The sequence below is a fragment of the Lepidochelys kempii genome, chromosome 6 (assembly GCF_965140265.1).
Source record: "Lepidochelys kempii isolate rLepKem1 chromosome 6, rLepKem1.hap2, whole genome shotgun sequence".
Taxonomy (NCBI): domain Eukaryota; kingdom Metazoa; phylum Chordata; order Testudines; family Cheloniidae; genus Lepidochelys; species Lepidochelys kempii.
Window position 1 is genome coordinate 30,349,017 of NC_133261.1, and position 25,457 is coordinate 30,374,473.

General features: G+C 43.8%; 1 protein-coding gene across 12 annotated transcripts in view; it reads right to left on the reverse strand.

Annotated features, from left to right (window-relative positions):
* Positions 1-25,457, reverse strand: part of KCNC1 (potassium voltage-gated channel subfamily C member 1) — a 198,347-nt gene that overhangs the window by 56,126 nt on the left and 116,764 nt on the right. For all 12 annotated transcript variants that reach the window (XM_073347355.1, XM_073347356.1, XM_073347353.1 and 9 more), the window contains one exon: positions 5,990-6,923. In XM_073347355.1, coding sequence (XP_073203456.1) covers positions 5,990-6,923 — 934 coding nt within the window. The remainder of the gene's footprint in view (positions 1-5,989; positions 6,924-25,457) is intronic.

Here is a 25,457-nt window from a genome sequence, read left to right on the forward strand (position 1 = left end):
GTCTGCAGATCATGGGTTGAAAACCACTGATCTAGGGTATATAAGCACCACTGTCTTCTGCTGGGGGGTGAATGAGAACTGCTCAGTTCTTTGTGGTTATGTATTATCTGGTGGCTAGTCTACAGCAAGAATAGAAACAGCAATGCTACTACAGTCAATTGAGATTCTTCTTTATCTGGAGTGGTATTTTGAGTGGAATGTTCTATTCCCTTTGTTGCAAACCTGTGGTTTAATGGACCATCATGATATTTATGGGTATGTATATGGCCACAAATTCATGGTTCTCGAATCTTCAAAATGTGCAGTGTAGGTTGCATAAAACCTGCTTACGATCACAAACTGCAACTAGTGGACAAGACACCTAATTTTCAGAACCACTGAGTACCTGCAACTCCCATTAACTCCAGCTGCAGTTGTGGGACCTCTGCACTCCTGAAAATCAGAGGCAGTATGTTTCTTGAGTGCAGGTTATTTGGTTTATTTGTGGCGGCAGAAGAAGAAATGAAGCCTAGATCAACTTTTCTAGACAGTGTTTCCATTGATAAAAACGAATCTGAACCCAAAGGTGGCCCGAAATCATATTTAAAAATGGAGATCAGCTCTCTCGCGATATGTTACAATGAAATAAAAAATTCTTCGGGTCAAGTCTTGTCCCATCCCATGCAGAGAGTGGGAGAGTTTGGGGATGGGTACTGGTCATTCTCCCTCTCAGCAACAGAGCATAACAACTGCAAAGGCTACGGCAGATGTAAAGTTGATGAACTAGCTATGGAGTGTTGGTTTATTTTGCTCCTCTCCAGCCCTTGATTCCCTTGTGATCCTTTCCCCCACATTCCTCCCAGCAGCAGCCTGGTTTCCCAAGCTCTGCATTGAGTGGAGAATTCAGCCTTCATTGTTTATAATGCTGCAAGGAAGTTACCCAGATTGCACAATACATACACCCAGGGATACTCTCTATCTAGACCATAGCTCAAATATAGGCAGGGTGCTGAGCACTCAGCGTCGGAGGGAATCCTTATCTCAGGGTTCTGGAGAGCGTCAAAGCACCTGCAATGTCTCCCTTCCAATGAAGTGTATGTATAGAAACTCCTAATATAGAGAAAAGGTTTGGGTAGATCCTTTCACGGGTCAGGGAACAAAAATCACCCATCTCCTTTTCTTTAGGTGCTTAACTCTGATCACTCTCTGTTTCCGTCTGAGTGCAGCTGATTTGTGGCACCAAAATGCAGGCAATGTTACAGACATCAAGTGGAGCTATGGATTCCATTAGTATTCCAGACCCACCATTATAGATTGGCAAACAGCATCATCCAGCTCTTCCTATGGATACTGTAGGACATAACCATAAAGCCAGCACATCCTTTGGGCAGGCACACAGGGGTGAGGACGAGGAGAGTCACGTGAAATTTTCATAACAAAACCCCCACCAAGTAGTTTGGAGATTTGTTTTGCCTGTTTTGAGGCTTTGTCGCCAGCCTGAAACTTGGGCCTGTTTTGCAGTTGTTTGTGATCTTGGGCTGAGTTTCATGTTGTCGTGGGGCAGCATGTGGCTTTGGGCACAATCCTGGTAAAGCTGAACAGTTTAGGTTGAATTCTGTTTTGAGATTTGGGTTCACTTGATTTGTCATGCAGCTCTAGTTAGGAGACCTAATGCTGTCAAAACATTTTGAGACCCTTGGATGATATACAAGTGCAAGGGATTACTACTATTATTATTACTCTTTGTTGTTAATTGTCTTTTTTGTTGTTAGGGGCATGCTTTTGGGACCCAGGCCATCCCAGCTCAGTCTCCAGCTCTGCTACAGACTTCCTGCGTGGCCTGGGATAAGTCACTTTAATCTCATGTTCTTCCAAACACCACTTGTAAAATGAAGATAATACTTCCTTCTACCCACCCTTTGCCTTTCTTGTTCAGTTCGACAGTAAGTCTTTGGGGTAGAGGGTTATCTCTTTCTTTTTCATTGGGTCCCTGATCTTGACAGTGGCTGCTAGGTCATATGGCAATACAAATAGTAAATAACAACAGAATCTGTTTTGGTGGGGTCAGGGCCTGGAAAGGCATATGCTTGTTTTAAAGGCATAGGCAACTAGGCCCATATAGTATTTAGCATATATCAAGTCTGGGTTTCAAGTAGTTTTACAGTCATGCTAGTCATGGGTGAAATTTACTCCTTTGTATCATTTTGGGTCCAATTCTCCAATCTGCCCAGATCCCTTTGCTACATAAGTGGCAGAAAGTGAATTTAAAGTGGCCAGAGATTGTCCCTGGAGAATTCCCCCTGTGCAGGGGGAATCACTGCTGGCTTCAAGCTGCTGCCATGACTTTACACCTCCTGCCCCAGAAGCTGCCCCCTCCCTGCCAAACATAAGGGAGCGGAGAGACAGGGACATGGTGAGTTGTTGCCAGGAGGGGAAGTGTGGCAGAGCAAGGCTCTGCTGCGACCAGTTTGTCACTGGTTTAGAGCCACCTTGCATTAGTGGCATCAGTTAAAGCTCCTCGCCCCCCCGCCCCCCCCCGATGGTTTAATTTAAGCCAGGGCCAGACAGCTGAGAATCAAGGAACCGTGAGCTCAGGTCCAGTGGAGAATCACTGCCTTTATGTGTAAATGATTAACCCAACACTTGAATGTTCTGTCATGGGCATTTCCTAGGAGAGACTCCATTGCATAGCTCATCTCTTATCTACATCAGTAGCACTTCCAGTAGAGCAGGGCAGAAAATGGGAGGAGAAATAATGGCATGTTCACAATTTCCCCCTCGTTTTTCTTAACATTTTTGAAATGTTCTGACCAGTTCCAGTTTCCACTTAAGAGCACCCCTGTGTGAACGATGGAGTCCCAGACCATGAATGGCCAGAAAGCCATGTCATCACATAAAAGGAGCTATTCAGAGTCATAGACTAGGGGCTAACTTCTGCTTTCAGGGTCAGCCTGAGTAAAGATATCAACCTCAGACATCTGTTGACTTCAGTGTGTTGCATGCACAAGACTGAGTACAGCATTTGGTCCACTGCATGCTTCTGAATCTGCCAATAAGAGGGCCCTGTTCTGTAGGTGGCTACTGTAATAGGTGGAACTATTTCCCCCGTTTCCCCATCTTGTGAGTTTTTATCACATTGCTATAAAAACAGCATACATAACTGTACTTGATATCTCAATCATAAGCAACTAAACAGGCTATATGTTAAAGAATATGTTATTTGTCTTGTATCTCCTACAAAGTTCTATGAAACTGTACTGGAGTTTAACAGATAGAAATTGAAGGGAAAACATATGGATTGGGGTGGATCTCTTGCTAGAGACATTAGCACTAAATAATCCATTTTGGGTTCCTGGTTAATCCCGGTTGTCTGTAACTAGGCAGTGTGACTAATCCAAAGGTTTTACAGTATGTAGAACATTCATTACTTGCACATTATGGATTTCCACAGAATGCTGAGACTCTCGCTAAGTTTCACACACAGAACAGTACCTAGGAGTACATGATTACTCTAGAAAGTGAGTATCAAGATGGATTCATGCACTGGTCTTTCTGATTTGCAGACAAGGCTGTGCAGAGCTTGCTTTTAACAGCGCGCCTCTGATCTGATCTGATTTTGCTGTCAGTGGTGCATAGTGGTGATCAGGATCAAAACTCCAGTAACATGGTTATGGAGCCCATCTCCATCAGTTGAAGTACAAATGTGTTATAGGGCTGCTGAAAATATATATATGTACTCTTTTAATCAATTATTGCAGAAATGGATAATTTGCTGTCACTATCCGTACTTCATAGGTACTGTAGTAACAGCTCACATTAGAGCACTCATGGTGACAAAACAGTTCCACATTGAACCAAAGTTACACGTATTCTCAGGATACCGGTGTGGAGTTGAATTGAACTCGCAGAGTTCTTGGGTCCCAAGTCCTCAAAAGTTCAAGGACCAGGATATGTTATTGGAGGAACTTAAAGCAAGGGACTTCTGGGTAAGAAGTCATTCTCTAGCTCTCCACTAAACCACTCCGAGTCTGGTGTCTCCCTGCCCACATAACAACTGGGTAGCTGGAGTGACATTCAGTTGTGACCCACCATTTTGTGAGTGCCCTCTTTTCCTCCTGATTTATAGAGCCACAAAGCATCTACTCATGAGGAAGTTACTTCCTTGCCTGGAGATGACTTTGTGATAAGCATTTGCAACCTGAGGGGAATGGACAGATCAAACCGTATGTGTGCATGAAGGGTAAAACAGTAAAGAGACAGTCTATCACATGGAGTGCGGTCGACCTAATGCAATGGGAGAGTTTTAAAACAGAAAAGAAAAAAAAATGAAAGCTCTTTACCATCTAAATGAATTTTACATAGTTGCATAAAAGGAAAAAACAAAAACAAAAAACCCAAAGTCACCGTCCACTTCCTCCCACTTTTCAGAAATTAGCACTGGCATCCTAAAATTCACACACAAAGGAAGGTCTCACTTCCTTTGTGCTTCTTTCAATGACATCAACATGCATGGCTATGAGATGAAGAGACAATATCTCACCCATGAGGAGTGACAAAGCAGAATTTTCTTCAAAGTAAAAAATGATAAGAACACAAGACCATCATAGGTGAAAGCTAGTTCTTTCAAAATGCCTCTTTGTGACTAAAGCTCAGTCAGAATCACTCTATTGGTGACCTGTTTCATCTAACACAATACATGCTGAGGGAAGTATTTTGTAACAGGCTGAAGAATGCACACTGTACAGCTGGGCTGGAACCTCTACCAAAATGGTTATGGTGGTATTTTAAGTGTGAGCTGCTTTGAATTTACTGTTTCCATACAGTAAATAAATAGATGATATTCCACAGGTAGAGTAGATTATGGGGTAGAATCATCAGATTGGAGCCCTGTAATTTTATGCTATATATGAGGATTCTCATAAAACTGAGACAGTCCCATAATTAACCACTAGCCATGGGATATTATAATATATTCCATGGTGACTAGTATTTCTCCCCAAATGTAATTAGTATGAAATTATAATGTTACTCTCATTGGGGTTTTCTTCTATTGCTGACATGAATCCATATAATTAAAAAATAAGACTACCCTGTTGTGAGATTATCACTCATTGCTGTTTAGTACAAATTTGCCAGAAACGACCAGTATTATCCCTTTTCCAGTCAACCTTTACTACTAAAAAGTTGAAAGAGCTGTAGATCATCAACCCATGCTTTCATGAGGAGCAAATATGTTTTAGCTACTGTAGTTCAAAACTCTTCATAACTCTAAATGCTAAGCTCTAGTGTAATATAGAATGGGTTGGTTTGCATGCTATGGAGTTAACATCCTTACATCTATAATTGTCTCCTAGTGAGTCATTTTGTGTTAGTGTCAAGAATTTAAGCTATTTTTCTACTTTGCAGTTAATCATCTGAAAGAGATGGGATTGCCTTGTGAATATGCATGTTGGTGTAGTCGTCCCTCCAATTTAGTAGGCACCTAGTTTCTTTAATCAGATGCACAATACCTGCCATTTAAAAACAGCTGAAAGGTCACAGCTGGAAACAAATTAAAAAACATCTGGCTTTTTCAAATTCTGACCCCGTTGTGTCAGAAATCTCTGTAAGAGCTGCATACTCAGCTCCTGCACTGCTAGGAAGCATTCCGCTCTCAGGTGCCTCCATGATGCACTATAGAGTCCAGCAACATGGCTGTAGAATGCTAAAATTTTCTTCCACTAGATGTAATTGCTCTTCAAAAATATCTTGAACCATGTATTCCCTTGACCAGGACCAAAGTTAAGGCTCCTGGAGTATGATCTCATCCTTAATTTTGCTGAGCAGCCTCCCCTGCGCCATTTGTCCCCGCAACCTAGACTTCACACATGATATTCAATGTGTGGTGGTGGGACTGTAATGGATAAATGTGCTACCCATTGCTCTAAGAAAGCAGTCTGACTGAATCTTAAATCTCTACAAGGTATGGAGGTTAAAGGTCAGATGGACATTCCTCTAAGAGGTTTCCTACCTGCTCTGTTAATTTCTAAAATTTCTTCTTGGGCCAGTGGGCATGTGTCGCTCTGAGTACTGTGGTGTGGAGAGTTTACGACAGATTTACAATAATTGGGGGATCCCAGCTGGGGTGGCCTCGGGATATGCTTCTTTTTTTTCTTTGGTAGCTTCTGCTTAGCCATAGCTAAGGAGTAATACATTCCGAAATTGTTCACAATGACGGGGACAGGCATGGCAATGGTCAGCACACCTGCAAGAGCACAGAGAGCCCCCACCAGCATGCCTGACCAAGTCTGAGGATACATGTCTCCATAGCCCAGGGTAGTCATGGTGACAACAGCCCACCAAAAGCCGATGGGGATATTTTTAAAGTGTGTATGTTCACTGGCACTAGGATCATTGGGTTTAGCACCTATTCTCTCAGCATAGTAGATCATTGTGGCAAAGATTAAGACGCCCAATGCCAAGAATATGATGAGCAGCAAGAATTCATTTGTGCTGGCACGGAGAGTATGTCCCAGGACCCGCAGCCCCACAAAGTGGCGGGTCAGCTTGAAAATTCGCAGAATTCGCACAAACCGGACTACTCGTAGGAAGCCCAGGACATCCTTAGCAGCTTTGGAAGACAGGCCACTGAGTCCAACCTCCAAATAGAAAGGCAGAATGGCCACAAAGTCAATGATGTTCAAAGAGTTTTTGATAAATTCCACCTTGTTTGGGCAGAAAGTGATTCTCATCAGGAACTCAAATGTAAACCAGACCACACAGACCCCTTCGATATAGGTCAGAAAGGCCTCAGTCTCCGCTTCCCTGTAGTGTCGCACGTGGGTGTCGTTGCCAGTGAATTCAGTCTCTGTTTTGTTCACGATGGGGTTAAATCTCTCGTGGGTCTCGAGGCAGAAGGTGGTGATGGAGACCAGAATGAAGAAGAGGGAGGCGAATGCCACGTACTGTTGAAGAAAAGTCACAAGAGAAATGTTAAACGGTAGATAAGGTACTAGGGATTTATTTCTGAAACACATACAGAAAGCTGTTGGATTATGACAACTGAAGGTGTTAACAGCTGTAGTGCCTTCTACCTGTAGATTTAAGACATCATGCTTCATCTGCAAAGACAATCATTCAAGCAGGCTCTGATTCCTTAAAGCACTTAAGCATGTGCTTACATTTAAGCATGCACTTAAGTCTCATTGACTTGTATGGAACTTAAAGTTAAGCACATGCTTAAATGCTGCCCCAAACAGGGATGCCTTCCTGAATTGGGTCTCAGTGACTGCTGAAGTTACTGATGGAAAAGACCCACTAGCTCTCAGAATCCACTTGCTCTAAAGTGCAAGATGTACAGTGGCTGCCATAAAAAAGTCAACATTTATTAACAGTTACCACTGTCTTTTGTGTGAGGTGTAACAGTTATTTCCTATTCTAAGTTTAAGGAGCAATTGTGGCATTCCAGATCTCACTGTGTGGTAGCTGCTGCTAAATGTTGACATTAACGGTGGCTTCTGCAGGTCCCCGAAAGAGGGCAGTGTCTGATATTACAGAATGATGGGCAGCAATTTTCCATTTGTTTGTGCTGAAGATACACGGCCTCACCAGAGCCAGCAAAACATGCAGAGGACTGGTCACAAGTCACACTAACACCTACTATTGTAAGAGTCTCCACAATTAAACCCCTCAGCCATCTTTTCCAAACCTTTCCCAGAAAGAGAGAGAAATACAGGGCCAGATTCTCAGCTGGTATGAATTGGCACAATTTCATTGGCTTCAGTGGAGTGGCGTCCAGTTACATTGGCTAAGGATCTGGTCCATTACCTTGTTTCCCGTCAGAATGTGAGCATGCATTCGAAAACCAGATCATTTTTTTCCAAGCTGCTACATGGTTTCTTGTTTAATCATGTCACAGTGAAGGTGGGAACGTCCTCCCAAGGCCCTGGGAGAGTTTGAATATTTGTTTTATCCACTTTTGCTCTCTCTTATCCCAGCTTTATCACTGGATGTACTCCTGATTTATGCCAATGTAACTGAGTAGAGGATGAGACCCAAAATGTACAACTCTCAATAACTCCACTTTCTCTGCCTAATCCCCATCAGGCATTTTAATTGAGCAATTAAATAAATCAATACAAAACACCCTTTCCCCACCCCAAGAATCTGTATGCATCTAATAATGTTCTTTGTATGTCAGTAATGGAAGCATCTCTTTGTAGATGCTGGAGATCTGTCTTCCTCAAGTTCAAGGTGTCTACATGTAGTGACCCCTTGACTAAGCAAGACACACAGGATACTTTCAACTGTGCCCGAAAGGACATATGCAACTGTATCAGTTTAAGAGCAATCCAAAGAAAATGTAATGTCCTTGTATTACTTTTATCAAGCAATATAATCAAAATAGGAATTCAGTGGGGTTGGTTTGGTTTGTTTATCGGATACCTGACCAATACCACAGGGTCAGCTAAAAGAAATAGCTGCCAAAGGAATATACCTTTAAAAATAGTATCTGTGTCATTCTACAAGGCTAGCCTACAATCAACTACTGTGTATTCTTAGTGTGTAGCTAGTACAAAATTACACTTGACCTTCACGGTTAGTAAACAAAGTGAAAAGCAAATATTTGACTTGTCTCTACGTACTTCTTGGTATAGAGAGCAAACTGAACTGTTTGCAGAGGGGTAGGGGCCAAGCTAGCTTGTGCTGGGATTTTCTGCACTCCAAAAACAGGGGACCTGATTCTGCTGTAGACGAGATCAGAGTCCAGCCCAGAGCCACTGACATTAGTCTTGGTGCTGAAACAAAGGATGATCCACCCCCTTCTTTCTCAAACTATCATTAGTTGTATTATGGTGGCACTGAGAGGCCCCCTCTGTGCTTGGTGCACGGACAGACACCTGACAAAGACTTTACAATCTAAACAAACGGATTAGCCCCATTTTACAGTTAGGGAACCAAGGCAGTGTAACTTGCCAAAGGTCACACAGGAACTCTGTGGCAGAGCTTGGACTAGAACCCAGATGTCCCATAATCAGGAGGCCATTCTCCCTTTCCTTGCACCACAATATCTCACCTACATTTTCTTGTAATATTTCCATTAAGTCTAGAAGAACTGAAAGTAGCATTCTGTGGTTCAGTGATTGTTACTGATTGCTTCCACACCCCTCATGGAAAAGGTCTTATGTAAGGAATGATTTAAGAAACCATCTTAACAGCTGAATGTAGCTGCCAGGACTGTAGTTTGCTGTCAGGAAGAAGAGTGATCTAAAGGTTAGAGAAAAGAACGGGGATTCAGGACTTGTTGGTGTCTATTTCAGCCTCTGCTATAAATTGGTGTGACTTTGGCTAAGGTAAGTTCTCTGTGCCTCAGTTTGCCCATCTGTAAAATGGTTAAGGTAATGAGTGAATTGACTCCAAGGAAAGTTTTGAGTTTTGCAAAGTGCTTTGAGATCCTAGATAAAGAGGCAAAAGCACTGCATACACTTTGGAGTTTGCTTCGCTGGCTTTACCTAGCATCAGAATCCTCCCTGGAAAATAAACCACAGGCTCTTCTAAGGGCTCAAAAGCTGAGATTTGCAGTGCAGTATCTGCGACACTCACATGTATAAATATAATTGAACATCACATAGGCCTGGGTAGGATTAAAACAACAAACAACCCCCCTTCCCTCCACCTTTCATAAAGAAATTGGGAAAATATTTACCCTGGGCTCAGATCCTGTCTGCTAAATTTCAGCCTGGAGCAAATTTTTACCCCTGAGTTATAGACCCGTGAGAATAAGAGCTTCTGAAAGGAAGGCTGACACATCTGTAATACTGGAAGCAGAAGCACACGTTTCTAAAGCAGAGACGGGAACAGCACACCATCTGATTTTATTAAAATAAAGCCATTATGCTTTTTAACCGATTCACGAAGGAGGCCCTTCAAACAGACGTAAAATGCAGTGTGCCTCCTGACGTGCTTGAGTAACTCCCATGAGCCAGTGTTTGCTGCATAGGACAACCTTCAGCATGACCTCCTTGCACAGCAAGAATCATTAGAAGTGACGATTTCTTGTATTAAAGAGAAGAAACAACCAAATCTGACAAGGCGTTTAAAGCCGCTGCAATGACACACACTAGCAGTGTTGTTGGGAGATAACGTGACACCAATAAGGTCTCCCGCTATTCGTTCCTGCAAATGCATGTCATGGCTTCCTGATAGAGCCAACAGTTCTCAGCCTGTCTTTCAGCAGAGCTCTCAAGCATGTGCTGTAAGTTAAGCATGTGCTTTAGTCCATTCTTGTTCGGCAAAACACAACACACTTTAATGTGGATAGATTTACGCACCTGCTTAAAGTTCAGCCCAAGCTTCAGTGATTTGCTGAATTTGAACTGGGGTCTCAGTATTTTGGGTCTTCACAAAGGCTCATAAAAAAATCCTGTAGGGATAACATGATGATCAACCTCCCTCCCCTACCCCACTGGTTACCACTGTACATTGTTATAATTACTGCCTTATAGCATTACCAGCAAGGCTGTCCTATAACTCATGTTTGAAAAAAATACTCCTTAATGATCTCATTCCTGTTGGTAGTTAGTTGCTTTGAAATCAGATTGGATTTTAAGGGGCTGGTTTTTAAAAAGCAGCCTTCCCTTCTGCAGTTCATGTTTTGTGCCATAATAACACACGTATGCAAGAGATAGGATTTGTATGCAGAATAGCCATTTGGACAGATGCATCCTGAACATGGTGGGTTTGGTTCTCAATTACAAAAAGGCTCCTTTATACTACCCAGGCCCCTGTAAACTTCCAGAGGGAGGTCTAATGGGACATTGGTGTAAATGAGAATCAGGCCTGAAAACTTGATCGCCTGCATGCACGACCAATGGCATTTATTACCTGCTCATCTCCGATACAGATTTTTAGACACTCAAGGTGGAATAGCTGGCAAGTCAGTGGCTGATGCAAAAATGGCAGAAATTGGAAGGAAAGAACCACTATTGTCTTCTTCTAAATGTTCTTATACATGAATTAAGTGCTATCTGTAAACTATACTTACCAAAGTGCAAACATAATCTGATCTCCCCAAATGCAATGCAGTATTGTCTTCCATGGCCCAGTAGTATTCAATGCTATCAAAGGAACTGCAAGGGAACCCCACATTTCCCTCCTACCACAAAGGCTAACAGCTGCTCTTATCTGATGTCTGACACGATGGTGGCCTTATTTTCAGAGATGCTGAGCCCATATAAATCCCATTGAAGCCAATGGGAGCTACATATGCTCAACACCTTTGAAAACCAGGCCACAGCCCTTTATTCACTGATAATTCCCTCTCCTATTGTCTATCCTGTGAGTTTTCTAATTTTCTTTCTTTCCATTTTATAGTAGAATAACTCTTCTTCACTGTCTCTAAACAGGGTGGGCCAGAAGAGTGGGAATTTTGTCATGTGCCCTTGAGTTATGCAATGGAAACTAACGTTTTTTGATACTTAAAGAAAGTACCGAAAGTGTCGGAAAGTGATCAAAGCTCTTTTATCTGCTTGGACACTTGCCACATGAGAAGGATTCCTGCTGACACTGGAGATGCTGCTGCTGACGCTTTCATACCCAGGAGAGTGAAATCTGAGATTTTCCTAAACTGCAGATGGGGAGATGAATTGAGAGGAGGCCTTAAAAGAGAAATTTGCATGAAAATGTAAATAATGCAAAATGTTTACACTTTGGAGGGGAAAAAATGACAATCCTGAATAATCTCTGATTATAGTGGGCCCAAAATTGTCATGCAAATAGTCCAGTGAGGCTATTTTAAGAGAAGTACAGAATGAGCTTTCTGCTGGCCCTTTTAAGGGGAGTTCATCGCTATCTAATTTATTTGGCCTCCTGATTTTAAACAAAAAACAGCGCTCTCAAACAGCCTGATTCTCCATTGCCCTGCATCTTACCGAGTCAATTATGCCAGTGCAAAGTGGGTGTAAAATGCTGCCCAAATCAGAACAATATGCTTTGTTTTGCACAGTGGGAAAAGACAACAAAAGGTGAGAGGCAACAGAGAGCCATGGCTAGGTACTCATGATTAATGAGCACAGCATCTCTCCACCCAGCATGGAGAGAGAATGAAAAACCAGTGGAATTAACACTAATAAGCCTCTTAATGCAGGCTCATTATGCAAAAAATTGGAATGTTTGACTAGGCAATAGCATATGGCCAGGTGCGACTGTCTAGTGCTGGAAATGGCCCTTGGAAACAGTAATATAACCTGCAGTAGTTCCAGTCTTGCAGGCAAAAAATCTTTACTTTTGCTTATTTTTAAAACAGAAACTTTGTTATTCAGTAGAATTCCCCCTGCAGGACGGGTGGATTCTAAGACAGAAAGGCAGTGAAGGGCAGGGAATAAGGCACTGTACTGGGACTCAGGGGACCGGGGCGCTATTTCTGGCTCTGCCACCGACCTGCTGTGTGACCATGAGCTAGTCACTTCATCTCAGTTTCAAACTCAGTTGCTTTGGAGTTTGTTAAAAATGGTTTCCATGGTTCTGTTCATGACTTAGGCCTCACTTCTGCTAGGGACTGAAGCTCATGCCTAATTTTAAGTGGGTGAAATAGTCCCACTGAAATCTCAAGATACATTGAGGTCAACGTGACCATTCACATACCTAGAGTTAGATATGTGTTTTAAGTACCTGGTTGAATAGGGGCCATGACTGTAAAAGTGAGCAAAAGCAAGGATCTTGTTGAAAAGCAATCTCTGCAGCTGTGAGACCTTTATTAAGAAACAACAGAATGAAAACAGCTTTGGCGTTTCTTTGCACATAGTGCTTATTAAGAAGCTGGTAATACTTAAAGGGAAAAAAAAGTCCAGTCTTGCGCTTGTAGGTGTGAATTCTAGAAAAGCATTACCTAGTAGTGTAGCCAGGTCCTGTTCTGTGAGGAGTGCACAGGCCAGTAGTAATTAGCTTGATCTTTCTTTCTTTGCCTCTATGTCAGTTCATTGGAAAGAATCAATACAGCCACTCACTTCAGTGAGCACAGTATTTCAGTCATAGGGCGGTTCAAATTTATGTTATTGTGCTGAGATGTAACAAAGAACTATGCTTACAAATAGACAAAGCCCTTGCTAGAGGATACGAAGACCACAACTCTCGTAGGAGCTAATGGATGCAATGATTATGTAATGTTGAAAAAATAGAATACAGATTGCAGGAGGTATCTCTGATTGCTTTAGGGAAAGTAGCGATCAGATGTGAAACAGCATGTGAAAAAATGTACAGTCAACTGTGGGAAATAGGTTTGTTATTTCTAAATTCTGTGTTTCAACAACAACAACAAAAAACAGAAGTGGATGGATCCCTTGAGCACAAACGCTAATGTGCAGCTAGAGGATACATGTGCTGGCATGGTGACTCTTGGGACATGCAAAACTTCATTAAAATTGGAAGACTGGCTTGTGCAATACCAGCCCAGTACCGCATAGTGAACCAAAGTGGTCAAGAAGTCAAGCACTGGAGCTGACTTTTCTGATTCCCAAGCAAGGGATCAATTGATCCAATCGTCCATCATCTGTTTTGACTAGGACAGGCTTAGCCTCATAGTCTAATGACAACCCTGTGCATTGCCACATAGGGAATGTGGCTTCTGGTCTCAAGCTTTGTTACTACCTCCCTGGGCTGGTTGATGCTGGGAACACTGCAGAGACAGTAGGGTTTGGGAGGAAAGGAACTTTTCACATTGCTATCTAGCAACCCTGGAAGGACAATTCCCATCACAACAGAGACAGGTTTCAGAGGGAGACAGGCCCCCAGACTTCTTCAGCCAGACATATTGGTCAGCTTGATTCTGGGCCTTTGAAGAAGAAGAAGAAGAAGAAGTAAGAGGTGGAGGGATGAAAGGGAAAATGGGAAGATTCCCATCTCTTGAAAATACTGTGTGGGACCACTGCCTTCTCTGTATACGATTCATATCAGTCAGAAGGGCTCTAAATATCCACATGACACTGTGTCTATAAAAACATTATTTAGACAGTACAGCAATAGCAATACATCAGTTGGGAAAAGTATATAAAGCTGCATGCTTCAGGGCATAAGCCAAACAACTGGTGGGGTCAGGAAGAAATTTCCTCGAGGGCAGTTTATTCCATAGCTGTCCACTAGAGGTTTCTTGCACCTGCCTCTGAAGTATCTGACGCTAGCCACTGTCAGTGACAGAATACTGCACTAGCTGGAGCATTGGTCCAGAGACGCAATTCCTATGTTCATTTTCTATTTTTAAAAATGCCAGATCCACTAGGTGATATGTCTGTTTTAAAAATTATTATTGTTACATTCTCCACTGTTCTGTTGCACTGACTCGTGGTAGTGGCATTCTTAGTGATGGCTTGTCAGGAACTTGACTCATCACCTTTATTCTGGCGCCTATTTTATCCTCTGAGAAAGTCCCACTTACTCCCTCGTACTCGTCCCCGGTTCTTTACTCTGTCTATGAGAAGAGCAAAGCAGTTTTTGCACAATCTTTTGACTAGTGAAGGGGGTTCCTCACTAGAAGTGGACAGAATCCTCTTGGCAAAACACACCTGCCTGGCCCTGGGTTTTATCACACTCATGACACTCAGACCCAGTTTGTTGAGCGATTTGCTATGGGTTAGAGACAAGTTTTATTTTTCTGGTTTTGCATCAAAATCAGCCAAATTCATGGTGTCTGCTGGTTTCTTATAACATGCAGCCAGGGGAAACTGTCTCTGACTGAGTCTCATGGGGAGCTTCTGAGTTCATTCGAACTTGAAAAGCAAAGGGTCACTGGCCTACAGAGGGGAGAGTATTTACATGCACCTATGAAATCACTGGGTTTACAGAGCTCTGCTTCACGCAGGCAGCAGTGCCTTAAGAAGTGCAGAGCATCTCTGCACCATGCCTTTTTCTCCTTGAGGGCTAGAGTGTGACTTGGACTGTGTGCCTGTGCAGGTGGTAAAAAACCCCTGTTTGGCCCTAAACTGGGGCTACGTGGACCTTAGGTCAGGCTGAGCAGGAGTAAGTACTCCTGTCCTTCCTTCCGGGAGGGGTTGTGCAGGAAGCAGTGAGGAATAGGCAGAAACTTTGCTACACCCACCCTCCCTCCTCACTGCTCAAATAGCTGCGCACTGTAAAGGGGGTGTAGTAATGTACTGTTGCTTTTAGCTGCCCAAAGCAAGGAGAGAGCAGGAGAGGAATCGTGACTGCAGTATGGGACAGTTGGGATGATGCAGCTTATGTACCATCCCGTGCTGATGGGTGACTACAGATACAATCTAACACTTAGTAGGAGGCACAAGGGACCTCACTGTGTCCATTCTCCAACCCAGATCCAATCACAGCAAAGCATGATGGTGCCACAAGTCTTTTGGAGAGGAGGAATAAACGTTTTTATAGTCTTTCGTGGCCCCTTCTGATTGCTCTTTGGGATGCTTTGCACAGGGGCAAAGAGAATCAAATCATTCCAAATACAGAAAAAGAGGAAAATGAGATCTGATCTCCAGCTACGCTAAAAAGAGCAAACTCCTCGGGTTTTTTGGTTAGAGGAAACACTGCAGCATATGAAACAGTTGTGAATGAACCTTAATAAGAAGACACTTGAAATATGCAATGAGGGCTAATCCTAAATTTAGAGCTCTCTAAATTAATGAGCAAGATTGACTTTGCAGCTTGGTTTTTGAGTCCTGAGGTTTGCTTCATGGGCTGAGTCCTTGTTGCTATTCAGACAATAATGCTGATGCTCTGTGACAAAATAAACAGCTGTCAGAGCTGTAATAGATTTTAATGTATTGAGACTGAATGTCTTATAAACCTATAACAATGTGGGCAATTTACCTGCATATTTTTCATACATCAGCTACCCCAGAAGGCTTAGGAGGTGGGTTGGTGTATAAAACATTGTCTCTGCATGCACAGGACTAAGGGCACATTGTGCAGAAAGCCACATCCCACAGAAAACCCACAGATGTAAGCTCTTTGGGACAGGGATTGGCTCTTACTAAGTGGCTGGCTAGATTGTTCGGCTCAACAGGTAGTGATCAATGGCTTGATATCTAGTTGGCAGCCGGTATCAAGCGGAGTGCCCCAGGGGTCGGTTTTGTTCAACATCTTCATTAACGATCTGGATGGTGGATGGATTGCACGCTCAGCAAGTTCGCAAATGACACTAAGCTGGGGGGAGAGGTAGATATGCTGGAGAGTAGGGATAGGGTCCAGTGTGACCTAGACAAATTGGAGGATTGGGCCAAAAGAAATCTGATGAGTTTCAACAAGGGCAAGCGCAGAGTCCTTCTCTTAGGACGGAAGAATCCCGTGCACCGCTACGGGCTGGGGACCAACTGGCTAAGCAACAGTTCTGCAGAAAAGGACGTAGGGGTTACCATGGACGAGAAGCTGGATATGAGTCAACAGTGTGCCCTTGTTGCCAAGAAGGCCAGTGGCATTTTGGGATGTATAAGTAGGGGGATTGCCAGCAGATCGAGGAACATGATCATTCCCCTCTATTCGATATTGGTGAGGCCTCATCTGGAGTACTGTGTCCAGTTTTGGGCCCCACACTTCAGAAAGGATGTGGAAAAATTGGAAAACGTCCAGCGGAGGGCAACGAAAATGATTGAGGGGGCTGCGGCACATGACTTATGAGGAGAGGTGGAGGGAACTGGGCTTATTCAGTCTGTAGAAGAGAAGAATGAGGGGGGATTTGATAGCAGCCTTCAACTACCTCAATAGGGGTTCCAAAGAGGATGGAGCTAGACTGTTCTCGGTGGTGGCAGATGACAGAACAAGGAGTAATGGTCTCAAGTTGCAGTGGCGGGGGTCTAGGTTGGATATTAGGAAACGCTATTTCACGAGGAGGGTGGTGAAGCACTGGAATGGGTTACCGAGGGAGGTGGTGGAATCTCCAGCCTTAGAGGTTTTTAAGGCCCGGCTTGACAAAGCCCTGGCTGGGATGATCTAGTTGGGGTTGGTCCTGCTTTGAGCAGAGGGTGAGACTAGATGACCTCCTGTGGTCTCTTCCAACCCTAATCTTCTGTGATTCTATGATTCTATGTATTTGTATGGCTCCTAGCACAGTGGGGCCCTGCTCTCACTTGGAGCCTCAAAACATTATTATAATACAAATGATAAATAACAATAAGATTCTCCCTTGGAGCTGTAGGCCAAGATTTTCATAAGTGACCAGTGATTTTGGATTCCTCAAATTCTGGGCGCCCAACTTGAGACACTTTAAAGGAGGCTTGATTTTCCAGAAAGAGTTGAGCAGCTGCTCTCTGAAAATCTAGCTCCTTCATGGTGTCAGGGTGAGCACTCAACAACTGAGACACCCACAAACCACTAATCACGTTTGAAAATCTTAGCCTTTGTTGGTCATTAACCACAAGCTCCTATTCTATCATGGCCGGGTTCAAAGTCACTAGAAATCAATGTGGTAAAACTCGTACTGACTTTGTTGAGCTGAATGAATCTGGTGCCAGTACATTGTGCAAACGAACCTGAGAATGGTCACTGGCTTGGGAGAAGTAAGATTGGCTTATTTAATTTGTTTTTAATATGAGAACATTTGCAAAGGAGGGCATGATCGCCATGTGAGTCTGGAAGCTGCAAGCAGGAAGTCTAATGGGGGAATCAGGAAAACATCTTCCCCTCATGATATAGTATAGCACAGTTAAGCACCAATGGCCACTCACATCTTTCTCTAAAGCATCCAGCATTGGATGACAGGACACTAGCTGAGATGAACCATTGATCTGTTCTGGCATTTCCCAGATGGGTTCATTTTTATGTGTCTATGTTCCTATTTTCATCACAATAAAGCATTTAAAATGAAATCAATCAATCAATGCATTCTGATTTTTTACCTTATTATGATCTGTATTACAGTAAAAGCTAGAGGCCCTCGCTGAGATCAGGCACCCTGGTGCTAGCTACTCTACATACACACAGTCTGTGACAGTCCCTGTCCTCAAGAGGTGGCAAATTAAATACACCACACAGACATTTTTAAATGCATCTTTTATGTAGAGATCATATTGAGGATTCTGAAGTTGGGATTAGTTAAAGGGAGGGCAGTCTTTTTAAATGTGAAATCATTTCGTGAATGAGAGATTAGGGTGGAAATCTCTCAGCCAGTAAAGACAATGAGGAAAGGAAAGACAATGATTTAGACATGCCACTCAACAAATATTCTTTCTATTCTTGTGGATGACAGTTTTCCAAGACCTAACTCTTGTCTATTGGTCTATAAAGTTCTGTTTCCTTTATGCGCTTAGATGTGCACGGATCTATAATGGTATCTTGCTGATAACTTTTATTTTTTAAATAGATGCTGGGCAGCTTGATTGTTTGATTTTAAAAAAATAAAAGCCTCCAATCTGTGATAATTTGGTTTTACAATCACAGACCAGTGGTGACTTTTCCTCCTTAATCCCAAGTTGTGTGCCTCACACAGCGAGATTCTTGTTATAGAATCTTGTCGTCTACTTTACAGCCTGCAAGCAAGATCACTGCAGACCCACTACAGATGGCCACTGTAGTATGTATAACCTTGAGAGGGTCAAACCACTTTCAGTGTTTGTTCGGAGCAGTGGCCCTTTTTCTTTTGTTCATTTGTCTTCATGGTACAGCAAAACGGAAGCACTCATAGGCACAATCACTCAGGGAAAGAGCATGGGAGCCTCCATGACCCATCAATAATAATACAAGCTAACAAAACAAACAGGAAGTCATAGGATTCCTTGTTAAATGCACTTCTACCTCTAATTATACTCTTATTAAACTGATTAAGCAACACTAACAAACACGAGGTTTCTTCAGGGGGTGCAGACTGGCTTTAAATATTATGGCTGCCTTTGCTGGTGCGGCTAAGGGGCCAGCATGTCAGACTGAAGCAACTCAGTGGGTCACAGTGCTTCATATTGATTCCAGAGGCGTAGTGGTGCATTGAATCCAGATGCAGCTCCGTCAACCCTAGTGTAGGTGCTGCTGCTGCTTCTATCTGAGTTTGGTCAGCCTGACACCATGCTGGCATTTCACTGTGAAAAGCAGGTGGCAGCTGGACACCAGGAGAACTGGGCACGGGTGGATTGACACCAAAGTGAAAGGGTAGAGCTGATGTGTACTAGGGATGCTTCCACCTTGCTCTCAGAGAGACCGTGTAGGTAAAGGAATAGACAGTTGTACAGGCTAATCTATACAGACAGACAATGGGGGAAGGAAGCAAGAGAAACACGGGAATGAAAAGAAAGTGGAGGAGTGAGGACAATGCAGTGAGGAGAGAAAAGACAGAATTAGAAGGAGGCGACACAATTCATCATTGTTCTGAGACTCCTTTGCATCTGCGAGGCTAATGCAACGGGGCTACAGAGCAGCTGCAAGCCTCCTCTAGAAAACACCCCTGGATCCGAGAATCCTGTACACAAGTGGAGAGACAACTCTGTGCCACAGCTGACCCCAGCGGTGTTCTGGGGTCGGACAAGTGAAGGTGGGGCACAGAAAGCAGGGAGCATGGCCAGGGCATTGCTGCGCTCTGGTGATTCTGTGCTCCTGCAAAGCCCACTGGGGTCAATGCAACAGGAGGTTAGGGCAGCCCCAAGGGCTCCCTAACTTGTGTGGGGTCTGCACTGGTTCATACCGTCCTTGAATATGAGGGGCACGAACTTCCTCCCCTGTGTTCCTGTACTGAGCTGTGCACCAGCCAAGGGATGAATCTAGCCCTGGAAAGGTTGGGAAGAGACAAGACAAGAGGAAACAATCCATTGCCTCTAAAACAGCTGGCCTCATCTTGTCAATTAGAGCCAGGGCTGTTGTTGCCTCTAGGAAAAAGAAGTCAGTTCAGTTATGAAGAGCAGGAGTGACAGGGAAGTAACACTTCATGATATATGAAGTACTTCCAACACTTGTACTTTTATAGTGAATCTTGTGATATTTGGTGTTTCTTAAAACCCCAGGTCCTGGAGTCAGGTGATTATGTGGGAATCTTGAGCACTTCCATCTTAAAAATAACACAGTTTCCAGCCCTCCTGGTTGTGGAGAAAAGATTGAAAGCATTACCACGGAAAGCCCTAAACCCCAAGGCAGATGCAAAGAATCTAAGCTTTTTTATTTTCAGACATCTCATGGTTTTTAAGCCAATCTCATGATTTTTGGGAGTCTGAATTGTGAATTTTGACTAGCTGGGGCTGACAATACTGCATATGCATCATAGCTGTGTAGAGTTGATTGTCATCATTTTGTGATACACAAAACAAAGATACTAATACTACAGTTAGTGAACCACTGGTGAATGGGAACAGCCCCTCTTGCATCAAAAACTGCTATTCTCTTTTGAGCTGAGCTGGCCTTCAGAGACACTGCAAAGTTGCGGATGCCACCAGACTTGACCTGCCTAGTACTAAAATGTCTATAATCTAGTGATGAGTGTCTTACAGGCAATAAATATATTTTATTTTACACCCACATCTTTCACCAACATTTTTCTAGTTATGGCTTTAGTAGGTCATGCAGTGTTTGTTTTCTTTATTGGATCTACAGTGACTAGCAATCAAATACTGTTTCCAAAGGTAATGACAGGCTGATAACATCCAAGATGCCAGTAGTTACCCAAGATAGCCAGATACTCTGAAAAGAGAAGGAAACAAACCTATCAAAGAGCCATGTGAAATGGTTTTCTGAGGGGTGAAAACCATGATAAGGTTTCTTAAAGGTGGGAGCATTAAAGATAGGTAAGCAGAGACAATCATCAGAAATCCATCAAGGATATGAAGGACTTCCTTGGAAGGACAAGAACATAAAGGTCTTCACAACACCCCTCTAATCTGTGGTACTCACAAGAAGTTAGTCTAATATTAGCTGATTTATATTATCGTCTTCCTTACCTGACTAAACCATCCCTGGTCCCAATGCAGGCCTTTTCCTGCAATATATTTACAACCGCAGCTTTGTTTTCTACTTCTTCACCATATTTTATGAGCACCCAATAAAACATTCCTGTAATAAATATTGCAATAGGATGGCTGGTATGAAACTGACCTCAACTGGATGGGCTCAACACTGCTCAACTCTGTGTCAGGGGCCCTATGCTCCCAAAATAGCTGTCCAAGTCGTCTTCTGTGCAAGAGGAAGAGGCCAATGCTTTTTCAGGTCTGTCCCTGCAGCCAGTGTGAGGTGCAGCAAAAGTGATAACCTTCAGGTTCCTAGATGACCACAGGTGTGCTATAATAGTTCAAAATTACAGGGGTCTACCTTTAATCAGTTACCCATTTTACTGTTAAAGCAACAGAAAAAGACAACGAATATGTAACTCTCCAACTAAGGCTTTCTCTGTTGCACTAGGACAGCTCATACATCCAGGCTGACACAGAATCCCACCTGAGATTATACCTTTAATTATGCATGTTTTGAGTGACTTAAATTAATTCTCTATTTCTAATATTAATGATGAAATAACTTCTTAAAATCCAACTCCTGCAGCCTTTGCATGGCAGCTCTCAAAGCATCATTTTTCACATACTCCACCTGGCTGAGCGAGGAAATGTGGGTATTTCCCAGTCTTTGCTTTCAAGTGCCTGAGGCAGTGGCGTATTAACGCCTAGGCTGACAAATTTGCAGGGGCGGCAAACTTTTAATAGCAGCCAGAGGCTGCTTCCCACACTGCTGGTTTGTGCCCTCTGCCCCCGGCCCTGCCCCAACTCCACCCCTTCCCTGCCCCCATTGGTCCCCTTCCCCAAATCTCTACCCCAACCCCTCCTCCTCTCCTGAGTGCGCTGCGTTCCCGCTTTTCGCCCCCTCCTTCGCGAACCTGTTTCACGCACAAGCACTGGCAGGGAGCGGGGAGAAGCGGGACCCGGCGGCGCATTCAGGGGAGGAGGCGGAGCGGAGGCAAGCTGGGCGGAGCGGCAATTATTTCTGGGCTTAGGGGCGGCAAAATCATTAATCCGCCACTGGCCTGAGGTATCATGTTCTGTCAGGTGCAAACTTTAGCTGAGAGAGTTCAAAAACTCTGCAATGTGAACTTGCAAACCAAAGGGTCTTCTCCAAGGTGATTTAATTTGTGCAGGTCCCTGCAATTGTAGGATTCTTCCCCTCTCCTATCCCAGAGACAATTGATGAGAAAACTGATGAGAAAAATTGATGAGAGGCAGTTCACTTGCTGTGGGTGAGTGCCTCCAAGGTCCGACCTAGTTATGAAACTGATATAGGAACATGCATTACTGGTGAGATTTATGGAGTTCCTAATAGGTGTAACAAAGGAAACATTTTCTTTCTTCTCTCTCTGATTTTATCTTCCTGTCATATTGATTGAGATGACTGACATTTTTCTGCAGTGGGACAACTATCGTCGTTTCTTTCTGATCAGTGCTTTATTGGCACCACTTGGCACAACAAGCTTAGTCCTCTAGCTTCTGAAAAGATTGCTGCCACGAGAAACCCTGGGATCAATTCAATAATGCTAGAACATTTGCATTGTACAGCTTGCTCAAGAGGGACAAAATTCTGCCCTCATGTTCGTCTGGGCAGCCCCACTGAGGCTGGGGAAAATTCATCCCTGGTGAAACTCCATTGAATGTGGGCCAAGGGGATTATTCCGAAGAGAACGCTGGCACAATTTGGCCCAAGGGCTACACAGTAAATTTACTGATTTTCAGTGTTTCTGACTGTGAAATAGGGGGATGCAATTGATGGGCCTCCAAAAGCCTATAGACTATAAGGATAGTGGACATGAATCATAGAATCATAGAATATCAGGGTTGGAAGGAACCTCAGGAGGTCATCTAGTCCAACCCCTTGCTCAAAAGCAGGACCCATACCCAATTAAATCATCCCAGCCAGGGCTTTGTCAAGCCTGACCTTAAAAACTTCTAAGGAAGGAGATTCCACCACCTCCCTAGGCAACGCATTCCAGTGTTTCACCACCCTCCTAGTGAAAAAGTTTTTCCTAATATCCAACCTAAACCTCCCCCACTGCAACTTGAGACCATTACTCCTTGTCCTGTCCTCTTCCACCACTGAGAATAGTCTAGAACCATCCTCTCTGGAACTACCTCTCAGGTAGTTGAAAGCAGCTATCAAATCCCCCCTCATTCTTCTCTTCTGCAGACTAAACAATCCCAGTTCCCTCAGCCTCTCCTCATAACTCATGTGTTCCAGACCCCTAATCATTTTTGTTGCCCTTCGCTGGACTCTCTCCAATTTATCCACATCCTTCTTGTAGTGTGGGGCCCAAAACTGGACACAGTACTCCAGATGAGGCCTCACCAATGTCGAATAGAGGGGGACGATCACGTCCCTCGATCTGCTCGCTATGCCCCTACTTATACATCCCAAAATGCCATTGGCCTTCTTGGCAACAAGGGCACACTGCTGGCTCATATCCAGCTTCTCGTCCACTGTCACCCCTAGGTCCTTTTCCGCAGAACTCCTTCCTAGCCATTCGGTCCCTAGTCTGTAGCTATGCATTGGGTTCTTCCGTCCTAAGTGCAGGACCCTGCACTTATCCTTATTGAACCTCAACAGATTTCTTTTGGCCCAATCCTCTAATTTGTCTAGGTCCCTCTGTATCCTATCCCTGCCCTCCAGCGTATCTACCACTCCTCCCAGTTTAGTATCATCTGCAAATTTGCTGAGAGTGCAATCCACACCATCCTCCAGATCATTTATGAAGATATTGAACAAAACTGGCCCCAGGACCGACCCCTGGGGCACTCCACTTGACACCGGCTGCCAACTAGACATGGAGCCATTGATCACTACCTGTTGAGCCCGACAATCTAGCCAACTTTCTACCCACCTTATAGTGCATTCATCCAGCCCATACTTCCTTAACTTGCTGACAAGAATACTGTGGGAGACCGTGTCAAAAGCTTTGCTAAAGTCAAGATACAATACATCCACTGCTTTCCCTTCATCCACAGAACCAGTAATCTCATCATAGAAGGCGATTAGATTAGTCAGGCATGACCTTCCCTTGGTGAATCCATGCTGACTGTTCCTGATCACTTTCCTCTCATGTAAGTGCTTCAGGATTGATTGAACAGTACTGTTATAGAAAGAATGATAATTTATCAACGTAAATCAGAAACCTTTCTGGGAAGTGTAATGGAAAAGGAAGATTAGCCCTTGCTGATCTATTTATGCATCTAGGGATCTGCAGTTCTAGCATGTATTGCTAGCAGAAGGATGAGGACTCCACATTATCCCATGAGTTCTTATTGGTGGCTTGCTACCACCCCCCAAAAGACCTCTTTGGGTTTAGAGTCAGAGAAGTAGCTAGACTTGGCAGTTCCCCGAGTGGGTTTGCTAGCTCAAGATGGAGGCAGAGGCCTTTTTGGAAGGGAAACGGGGTGGCACAAAGCTACTGCAACTTCCTTTGCAATTGGGAGGGAGAGGCAAAGGGTGCCTGCCCAGCTGAAAAGTGATTGTGTTGTCCAGGAAGGGGCATGGCCAGACATGCATTGTTTCAGCTTTGCTTCATGTCTGCACAGAACGCTTGGTTCTGTGTGGAACTCAAACCTGCATGGCTGCAAACCCGCTCTGTGGGGTTCCTTAGCAGGAACCTTTTTCAATGTTATTTAGCTTTGTTTCTGGCTTTCTCTCCTTTCAGTGTCTTCTCTTTATGCATCTGCCCCCCCCCCCCGTACCCCTTCTCTTATTTACAGTCCCTACTCTTATTACTTCTAAGAACACATTTCTAGCCCTCTCTGTTGCCATGGCAATGTCTCTGTCTGCTTTGCTTGCAACCCTAATTTATCCTCTGACTGTTTTCACTGCATTCTGTTTCCAGGGCTCTTTCCCTCCTCCTTCCAGGTCACTTACCCTCTCTTCTCCCATCTTCCCTCCCCCATTCAAAGATTGTCAAGGTTTCTCCTTCCCCCATTGCTACAAGGTATCTCTCTCTCTCTCTCTCTTCCAGGCTCCCAAGGATCCTTTATTAAGGAAGCTTAGACTTGCAACTTCACAAACCCTTTGGGAGGCCTTTTCAAGTAGATTCAGAAACTGGGGACATCAGACCTCCAACAGAGTAGAGCCCGCTCCTCATCAGTCACAAGACCCTGGATGGATGGTTGGGACTACAAGTTACGCAGGTAGCTGGGATAGTACAAACCCCACAAAAGGGAGCGCTAGCATGTATGACTCATTTACTATTTAATGACTAAGAAAGGGAAAATATGTGGGGAATCAGGGGACAGGCCTCTGTATCTCCTGTGAAGTGTAACTGACCAAGACCCTGGCTGATGCTCCTGTTCAAACAGTCAGCAAGATTTCTTTAACCTATGACACTTTGCCTTTTGTTTTTTTCCATGCCCCTCAGACCCAGGTGCAGGAAGTATACTTGCTGTAACCTACAGCTTCTCATCTCACCTTATCTTGTAAATCTGATGCCTTCTCTGTCACTCCTTATGTAAGAAAATAACACACACAATTCTGTACAGTTCATAATTATTCTTATCTTTTCATAAAGTGTCAACATTTACCAAATCACAGCACTGACTATATCATAGTCACTTCCTAGT